Below are 9,584 nucleotides of genomic sequence, written 5' to 3' on the forward strand. Positions count from 1 at the left end.
TGCGCTCAGCCCCGCTCTCCGCTTCCTCTGCCGTCCCGCTGCCGCCGCGTCCCGCGCTGCCCTCCGCTGCTTCGGCTCCGCTCCGACCTCCTCTCCCCGCAGGGGCTCGTTAGGAACAGCAGCCCCGCGCCGCACAGAGGGGCAAAAAGTTGGATCGCGTTATGTTTGCTATGGGCTTTACCCGCTAAAGCGATGGTCGCCTTTTCCTTGAATGCTTTATCAGTAAATCTGGCATGTGCTTTCCCCTTTGCTTTAGAACGAATGAAAAGTCGTTGGTTTCTTGCTTTGACTGCTCCATGAGGCGGGCGCTGTTCGGGGTTATTTCCTTGCAGCTCTCGGCTGTGAGCCGCACGCCTGTCCCGCAACCAGCAGCTGGGGCCCGAGATCGTGAAGGAATGAGAAACGTTGCCATCCAATGCACTCCTTACAGTGCTTTCCCAGAGGGACGAGGAAATCGATGTAATTCCACCGCAGCGATCCCTGAGGCTGATGTCTGTTCTTAGTTACCTGGTGGCATTGCTCAGTTAGATTTTTTTGTTTGTTTAATAATTCTTTTCTAGGTGATGAAAGAGAGCCTTGGCAGCGAGTCAGATGTACCGAATGAAAAATGAAGTGCTGGTGCAAGAGCTGGTTCTTTCCATTCTTCGCTGGGTTTTACATTTATTTACATTTATTACTCCATCATGAGTGCAAGGGAAAAAAATGTTTTGGCAGGAGTTTCTCGATCTGAATGAAACACCCCCTGTGCTATACTACTTCCATAAAGTGATTTTGGTGTTTGTACAGTCATGATATTGCCCTTGTTTGCTTGATGCTGTCTGTCTGCAGTGTCTGTACGCTCTGCTTTCTCTCTGCACTGCATGCACGTGGCTCTGCTGCAGCCTCAGTACAGGTGCTGGCTCCTGGTGGCCATGGCTGTGCTGGGAAAAGTGGGCAACGCAAATCACAAAGCTCAGCGGTATAGAAAAGGTCATTTTAAAACTATATTGCCAGAGAGAGAGAATGCCTGTCTCCCCCAGCTGTGCTCTAACTTCCTTTAATCTTATTCTCCTCTTCCTTTAGGAGTGGTAAATGCTGTTTTAATTTTGAAGAGGATATCCTCATCGAGTTGTTTTTCTTTTGTTGATAAATACATTCTAGTATTTATTTATTAGAGTTATTGTTTCTCACAGCAGCCATCCCAGCCAAGTCCTTTCAGGACAAATGCCTCCTTGTCACTTCTGGTTTGTGATTTTTTCCCTGGTGTGCTGCAATAATTCAAGTCATCACATAAGCCAATGAAAAATGTTATAAAATCACAGAATTAGAAGGATGCTCTATATAATTCTAATGATAAAAACCAACAGAGAAAGGGACTAATTGTCCTTTACATACAGTTATTCAACATAAAGAGAAGCATGCTGGCCCTAGTACAGTACTGCGCACTAGGGGAGAACAAACCCAGGAACTCCTTCTGCTCACAGAGTAAGAAACATTGCTCTTAGCTCCGAATCCTCTTGATGTGTTTCTGGCAGTGTGAAGATGAGCTGTGAAGAGATTGCTGTGTGTGCAGTACGGCTTAGAGAAAACCTCTGCCTCTATTTTGAAGGTAATTGTTACCCTCTGCTGGAAGAGACATGGGGTTTCTGGTAACTGCGTAAAAGATCAAAAGCTGCTGTGCAATTCAGTCCATTCCTTAAGTAGACATCCCCAGTTTTGTGGATTCCCTTCTTTACCAGAGGGAACACACCACCAGAACAACCCTCAGAGCAATTACTGTCCCCACACACTTAATAGAACCATTGTTCTTAGATTATGCAGGCAGGCTGTTCAGTGCAAAAAGCATCTGAGTTTGAGGCAGCTGTCCCAGTGTGGCGGCAGTTCAGTACCATATTGCTGCAGAACACCTTAAGCTTTTACTAACTTCCTCTGTTCCAATACTGATGAAACCCAATTTCTTTATTGCTCCGATTTCACGGAATTTTTCCCTAAGCTTCCGTTTGAAATTCTGTCTGCAAATTATTTGCGTCAGTGGAATTGTTATTGCACAACATTCCAGTAAAGAATCCTCAGAAGGGTTGGAACACTGTGTGGTGGATCCGGAATAAATGGCTAGCTTCCCGTCTCTCCTTGGGAAATGCTAGCTTCTTCAGAATTATTTCAAATAATTCAAAATTCAGAATTTTAAATTATTCAAAATTTGCTCATTTGGAACAAAGGTGCTGATGGAAGCATAATTTTGCATGCCATTCATCACCTGCTTACAGGTCTAAACTGAACTGAGCTGCTCACCCTTAAGTAGCCCTACAATATTTTGCATGCCTCTTGGTTTGGTAATATCTTCAGTTCTCAAATGATGTGGCTTCAGTGTTGAGCTTGTTGTGCTCACAAATGAAACGCTCTGTAGTGAGAAGAGCTTTGCTTGGTGTGTTTGTGATACTGGAAGTGTATGGCTGGCTGGCTGGTTTCCAGTCTTGCAGTACAAAACTGTTCAGAAATTGGTTTGTTTTTGTGAGGCAGAGATTAATGATGCATTTTTTTCCTCCTCATTGCTCGCTTGGGACCAAGATGATGGTAAGCTCAAAGCTCATCATTTGTTACTTTCTTATCAACTTTAACTAAATTAACCTGCTTAAGTGTTCTAACCCTCGAAAGCTGTGTGTGCCTTAGAGAACAAATTTTCCAACTGATTAATGGCTACTCTAAAAATAGCTACAGATCACCTCCTTCTGAAGTTGCTGTTGCTCTATTCCCTACAAAGGTGCAGGATATGGGCTTTCTTAATAGAAAGAGCTTTTTGTGTAACTGTAATTGTTTGGCAGAGGAGAGCACTATTGCCTCTGTATTACCATTAACAGATTTTGTAGCTTCTGTTGTTTATATTCTGGGAGACTTCTGCCTTGCCTGGGCTGCTACAAGCCAGAGGTGGAAAGAATGACGGCTTCTGCTCTGTTTATGATTGCTGTTCTATCAACTTGCTGCACTATCTTTAATCACAAAATAAAGCCTGCAGTGATCTGCAAAAATCCAAGCAGAATCAAAAGCATCATGGTTGTTTTTTTTTGTTTTGTTTTGTTTTTAATTATTATTTGTTCCCCTTTGCTTAATATTTCTGCAGAGCTGGAATGTGATGCCTTTTGTAAGGAAAAAACTATCAAACGATTATTTCGAAACGTCAATAGCCAGTTGCTTGTGGTTCGTCCAGATTTAAACATGGCAGCTTTTGAAGATGTAACAGATCAGGAGGTGAAATCTGGTATGCTGCTTTTCATATCTACACCATAAGCACAGCCCCGTTTCTTTATTCTAGATGTGCTTCTGTTCTGTGTAATCACCGAGTTGAAATAGCAATACAAAAAATTAAGAAGAAAAGTTTAAGCCAACTGTATTCAGCACTAAAAGCTTGTACTTCTAACAGCAGTATTTAGCCAGGCACTTATGGTTTTGTTTCTGCTTTGTGAGTGCCTCAACTATTCATTTAGAACTTTATGTATAGAACATACATAAATGACTTATCAGATACATCTGGAAATCAGGCTACATATCCAGTTCTCACTTTATGCGCGAACACAAAAAGATTGGAACATCCCACTCATTCTGACAATTTCATATGCTTTCTTCCAAATTCAAACTTGTCAAGTCAAGTATATGTTAGTCAAGTATAAGTCAAGTATATGTTAGCAACAGCCACTAACAAAGTCCTGGTTCTCCTGTCAGAAAAAGTGTCATGGAAGGACAATAGTAAAGACAGAAGCATGGCTAAGAACTTGCAGCTCTCTTCTGAGCAAGCTATTAATAATAACCAACTTACATTTAGGCAGTGGAATGTACTTCGACATTCACTGTTACAAGACTACTGCACCTTCAGCAGGGATGCCCGTCGCATTCAGCGTCCAGGTAGAAGATAAGAGTTACTACATGTGTTGTGAGAAAGAGCATGGGAAAATGGTTGTTCGATTTAGGGTAAGTATCTGCTCCTGAACCTCATATTATGGAGGGTTATATATTATACATATATGGAACTAGGAGGGAAAACTGAGAATGCAAATGTGAGCTGAAAGAGAACTGCTCAAGTCTTCTACTGGGACTAACCCACCCTTTTCTTTTTTCCACAGGAAGGAGAAGTTCCCAAAGACATTCCTGGTGAAAGTAACATGATATTTTTCAAAAAGACATTTACATCTTGCAGCTCCAAAGCCTTTAAGTTTGAGTACTCACTTGAACAAGGAATGTTCTTGGCCTTTGAGGAAGAAGACTCCTTAAGAAAATTAATTTTAAAGAAACTGCCGAGAGAAGACGAAGTCGACGAAACCACAAAGTTTGTAACAAGTCGTAATGAAAGGCACAACCTATGATACATTTCTACACTCTTAAAATGTAATTTGGCTTTTTATGAAAGAAGTCTAATTCATTCAAAATCCAAAGGAAGACAATTGTATATTTAATATATTTACATATAGCCAGCTACAGTAAGACAGTCCAAAAATGAGCATTTTCAAATGCAAAACAAATGCAAATTCTTGGGGAAAAGCAGCAGAAGAATGTTTTCTAGCAAATGACAACAAAGAGAATTGCGGAGTGAATAAACAAGAATACGCATGTGTTCATAATCCTGTATTGTTCAAGCTCAACCATCTTTAGAGCTTGTTGAACAAACAGTTTTGAGGTAAATGTCTCATACATGGAAAAGATCTATTGTGGGGATGGAGAGAAAACAGCTGAAAAAAGAAAGCTGCACATTTCCTACACCAGACCGTGAATCTCGACGATAAACATGCCATTACATTTTTTTTCTTTTTTGCATTATTTCCTGTGTCTTCACCTATTTCAGTTACACAGTGGCATTGTTACCTTCAACAGAAGTAACAACAATAGCTTTTACTGTAAACTTAGCAGCATCTTTTATTAGAGAACTGGTAACTTACTTGAACAATTGAAATTTTAATAATGCTGTTTGTCTTCAGAGAAAATGAAGAAAATGTAAGGGGTTTTGATACTTGACAGTAAGCTGCAGATGACTATAAAATGAAACAAACATTTGTACATGCAACAGGCTGTTAATCACAAAGACAGAAATAGCTATGGCAAGGAAGCTATCTTTGTGTATGACAGCATAGGACATGTTGGGGTCGAGCTGTGCACTCTTTCACATTTGGAGCTGAGCAAACACTGGAATTCAGCAAAAATAAGATACATGTAACACACTGCAAATATTTACTCTCCAGAAATTGTATGACTCTCATCTTCTGTGTAAAGGAGTAAAGGAGGCATTGTTCCTCCTTTCCTGAGCCAGCTGCAGGCAGTGATTACCTGGACGCGGTTTGAAGCTGAGGTCCTGGATCCTCACCTTGCCAGGCAGAAGAAGCAATTAGAGAGAGGGTACAACTGTCGTATCTCATACAGGCAGAAGTAATCAGAGAAAACAGGAAAGCTCCTGTCATGAAATAAAAAATTCCTCAAATTTACAGAAGAAAGAAGACAAATCTCAATATTTGTTTCGGTATTTTAAAAAATACTAATACAGAGGCTTTAAAAAAAAGCAGAGGCTGGAGATGTGGAAGTGCTGTGATGACTGTGATGTTGGTTTTCACACTATGCTGCTTCACCCACCTAGCTGCTGCAGGAATTCCTAAGGCAAGAAAAGCAGTTCTCTGGAATCACATACAGACATCACTGAATGTGCAGTAGCTTAGAAAGAGTTTGCTGAAGAGGCTCAAATTTAAAAATGCATTAACATACACAGACCTGTTTTAATTTGCCTGATGAATATTCAAAAAAAAGGATCAAACTGCTAAAGCCATGAGTAATTTAGAAAAAAAGAAAAGTACATGGAACTGGCAGAACTGGAAGACGCGCTTCTCACAGAGGAAGCTGTGGTTGTTACCTTCCCATTCTGGCCGCAGTAGCATAGGAAGCTGGTCACAGCACTGCTAGCCTCTAAACCAGTTGTCTGGGCTACTGTGTTACCAGAGCTCTGACAGCTCCCTTCTCACACAACACCTCCTCTCAGACAAGAATACCATATACAGATACAACCCACGTTTAGTCTGAGAAGAGGAAATCTCAATTTCTATGATAGCTGCTCAGATTGTACAGAGCTATCGAGCTGTGAGTCATGCACATGCATCTTCCTCAATGCAGCGACAGTGTTCATCAATACCTACATCAGACCATGTCAGATGGAAATCATCGTCTCAATTCTGACAGCAAGTCCAGCAAAACAGAAGTGGCCAGCTGCATAGCGTTTCCCATGGTTATATAAATGAAGAAAAACAAACAAAAAAAGCCCAATCATTTAAAAAATATTTTCATATAAATCATGAAATTCACAGAATTCAGCAGCTTACTCATTCTGTTTATTGCCTAATCAAATGATGGTAACATGTCTGTTCCTCTCACTATTAACAGTACCACAAACGTGCCATCAGAATGTGGAACCAACTGCTCCTCACTACTGGGCAAGTCTCAGCAGAAAGCTGAAAATGGGAATTGCATTTTTCCCTCTCAAATGATTTCAAATCTAAAGATGTGGAAAAGAATACTGAGCCTGGAGTGAAACCATGCTATAAAGGTTTATGTTCATTCTCTTTTTGGTCACACAGGAAAATCTGTAACTGTGGTTATTTACAAAACAGAAGATGCTGCAGATGAACACAGGCCTCAGGTGGAACCATGAAATCCATATGCTATTTATAGCTTCTCAAATTAACCAACAGAACTCTCTAAGTCAATACTTGCTGTATTTTTATTATGAACATCACTCTTGTAGAAAGTCTATGTTAACTCTTTAGGAATTAAGGACAACGCATATTCATAAAAATATTGCTTGTTTTATAATATTGAAATGAATAAAGCAAAGCTATAACAGCTTGAATGAGTATTTGAAGTGATTTTAGAAAAATATATAACATATGCAGAGAAAAACAGTAGTAGTAAAAATCATCCAGAATGACACACGCAATTTCTGCAAATTCTTTATTGTATGGATTAAGAAAAAAGTATTCCCTTTTCTACATTAACTCTTAGGGCCTGAAGAGTTGCAGGGAGTGCCTTACATACAGTTCATTTGTGATGTCAGAAATAATAGTTCTATTATCACTAAGTTTGTCTTACAAAACAGAAAACAGTATTTCAGAAAAACACTCATGGAAACTGCCTGTACAAGGAAACTATCCTCAGCTGTACTTTGCTATTTATGTCATCCCTTCCCATTTGCAGCTTAAATCAACTCACTGGACGTTACCCACTTTAAATCCCAAGACTTTTCCTGCTGTAGCAATAAATCTAAAGAAAGATGGGGATTTATTTCTGAAAGATGAGCTCCAAATTGGCTGCTATATGTACATACTACAGACCCTTGTTTATTCATTGTTCTTGCATTAAACTTTTTGTTAAAAATATGGTAAAGCAGAGGCAGCAAGGAACAATCACGTTTGCCAGCAACTTGTTGCATCTCAGAGGCTCCACAGCATGGCCACAGCCTTGCAGATACCAACGTCGTAATAGTTGAAGTAGCAGAGGCCAGAGAAGGTAACGGCCGACAGTAGATACAGACCTGTGTTGGCCACTTTGATAGGAGTATCCCCATGGACGTAGTCAGTTATTACCTGTCCAAGACCCCTAAAAAACAAGAGAAACAAGCTGAAATCAAGAAAGAGCTTATGTCAGCATCTTCTGGAGCAGCACTGCTATGAAGGTGCAAACAAGTCAGTATTTTCACCACCTTATATTAGAACTACCTAGAAGATATCTAGTTCCCACTCAAAGAAGCAGATGCAAGTAAGAAAAAAATATATTAAAATATTCCATACATTCTATTAAAATACATAAATATTGGCTCAGAGTTTTCTTAATGACAGAGCGGAAAGTGTTGATTACAGCTCTCCCAAACAGAGCTGTGCCTTTACAAAGCTGTGGGCAGCTAATCTGACTTTGAAGGCCTAAAGAAAACAAACAAGGAAATACAATTTTTGCCTGAACTCTGGGACCAGCCCTTGTCATGCTGCAAGAAAGACTCCATGACGTGTCTTTAGATTAGAACATAGTTAGAAATTAGTATTGTTTCTTTTTCTACATCTGTCAGCCTTGAAGTGAACTCTCTACTCCAGAGTAAAACTGTTCAGCAACAGGAAGACTGCCACAAACTGATGTGGCAATTCTCTTCCCAAAATCACAGTTCTGTTTACCTTCTGCAATGACAATTTGGTAAAAAAGCAGAAGCAGAAGCATATTCAATTTTCTTCCTAGGATTTTTCCCTAGCAAGACTCCCAGTCCTGCAGCAGATGCCACCACAAGAGAACACTGAGCTCAGTTTCATTTAGATGGGGTTCTGAAACCTTAATGATGAGTGTGAGAAATGGGGTGCAAGGAAGCCCTAGATAGAAGAGAAGCAGAAAATGGAAGCAATCTGAAAGGCAACTAACTCTTCCATTTTGATGGCCACTGTCTGTAAGCGGACAGTAGAATAAGGGTCAGGAATAGAAGCAGCCACTCTGGCACTGCCAGCTGTGCTAACTTCAGCCTGAGATACAGTCAATCTTGTTAAAGGCCGTGGCAGTCACTAGACTGTCTGCCTAGCTCTCTTTCCAGTTGTTTTATGCTGTTTGAGAACCAACTGACTCAGAGCCACATCTGGTCATAAGACATGGGCCACCCTCACTCTCAGACCTGACTCTGTTTTGAGGAACCCACTGTGCTCACCAATGGCCATGGAGAGTAAGTGCTGCAGCCAAGGAATAGTCCACGGCCGCCCCGGGGTACAGGTAGGCAGCGGGGAGCAGGCCCAGCAGGAAGGCACTGACTGCACGCTCACTGGTCCAGTGCAGGGATGCAGCCTTGGAACTGCCTGCAAGGAAAGTGCTTTTCAGTGCAAAGCTCTGTTCAAGTGCCGCAACTGTACAACCAGGGAGCCTGGCCCAATCTGCCCCATGCAATTTTTTCAACTACTATGCTTTGATTTGAGCAAAACCAAGATGCTTCTGAATCATTGGTACAGAATATATGTTTTACAATGCCTAGAAAGATTGCTTTAAATATCCCTCTTTTTGCCGCTGTTAAGAGAAGTCTCCTTGAATACAAAGAAGTAGAAACTCAACAGCAGAGCTCCAAGCAAACGCAGACCATTACAGCCTGCGGTCGTGGCCAGGCAGCAGAGGAAGCACTATGGCAGTTAAGCCAACTTCTTTTACAAATATTTCTTTGCATTTCCCACTGCTGGTTTGCACTGTCACAGCCGCAGAGCACCAACCTCCCACAATTGTTCAGTAACAGAACAGCTCCAACCCAATCCCCACATCCCCACGCAGTGCACAGCAGCACGCCCTACCCACCCCCAGCCCTGTCAGGCCGATCACGGTGACCCAGCAGTTCCGCTGCCGTGCAGGTCCCACCTGCAGCGCTTTCACTATTACCGCTGCTGGGCCATACAACTATTAAGCCCTATTTACGCTTCTAAACCTTTCAGAGAAGCGCAGAATGGCAGAAGGGCTGGAAGGGACCTTAAGGATCACAAATCTCCAACCCCCCTGCCACATGCAGGGCCACCAACCTCCCCATTTAATACCAGACCAGGCTGCCCAGGGCCCCATCCAACCTGGCCTTGAAC

General features: G+C 41.5%; 2 protein-coding genes across 4 annotated transcripts in view; one reads left to right on the top strand and one right to left on the bottom strand.

The window, feature by feature from the left end:
- The first annotated feature begins 19 nt into the window (after nt 1–19).
- On the top strand, nt 20–6,849 carry IL18 (interleukin 18). Of its 3 annotated transcripts, XM_010723768.3 has the most exons (6): nt 20–459; nt 561–1,588; nt 2,548–2,553; nt 3,098–3,235; nt 3,797–3,942; nt 4,095–6,849. In XM_010723768.3, the coding sequence occupies exons 2-6, from the start codon at nt 1,522–1,524 to the stop codon at nt 4,332–4,334; spliced, it is 597 nt and encodes a 198-aa protein (XP_010722070.1). In that variant the 5' UTR covers nt 20–459; nt 561–1,521; the 3' UTR covers nt 4,335–6,849. The 3 variants fall into 3 exon arrangements, with proteins under 3 accessions (XP_010722070.1, XP_003212805.1, XP_003212806.1); XM_003212757.4 differs by having other exon boundaries at nt 20–1,588; XM_003212758.4 differs by lacking the exon at nt 2,548–2,553 and having other exon boundaries at nt 20–1,588.
- An 88-nt stretch (nt 6,850–6,937) lies between these two features.
- SDHD (succinate dehydrogenase complex subunit D) overlaps nt 6,938–9,584 on the bottom strand; it is a 2,789-nt gene continuing 142 nt past the window's right edge. Inside the window, exons 2-3 of the mRNA XM_010723818.2 lie at nt 8,681–8,922; nt 6,938–7,599 (exon numbers count right to left, since the gene is read on the bottom strand). Coding sequence (XP_010722120.1) covers nt 7,434–7,599; nt 8,681–8,922 — 408 coding nt within the window. The 3' untranslated portion in view covers nt 6,938–7,433. The remainder of the gene's footprint in view (nt 7,600–8,680; nt 8,923–9,584) is intronic.

Source organism: Meleagris gallopavo, chromosome 26 (assembly GCF_000146605.3).
Source record: "Meleagris gallopavo isolate NT-WF06-2002-E0010 breed Aviagen turkey brand Nicholas breeding stock chromosome 26, Turkey_5.1, whole genome shotgun sequence".
NCBI lineage: Eukaryota > Metazoa > Chordata > Aves > Galliformes > Phasianidae > Meleagris > Meleagris gallopavo.

What these genes read in the sequence shown, in the direction of transcription:
- IL18 (XM_003212757.4), top strand. Translation starts at nt 1,522, where the DNA reads ATGAGCTGTGAAGAGATTGCTGTGTGTGCAGTACGGCTTAGAGAAAAC. An exon ending in AGATCAGGAGGTGAAATCTG is followed by an intron (nt 3,236 to 3,796) that starts GTATGCTGCTTT and finishes ACTTACATTTAG; the next exon opens with GCAGTGGAATGTACTTCGAC. An exon ending in AAATGGTTGTTCGATTTAGG is followed by an intron (nt 3,943 to 4,094) that starts GTAAGTATCTGC and finishes TTTTTTCCACAG; the next exon opens with GAAGGAGAAGTTCCCAAAGA.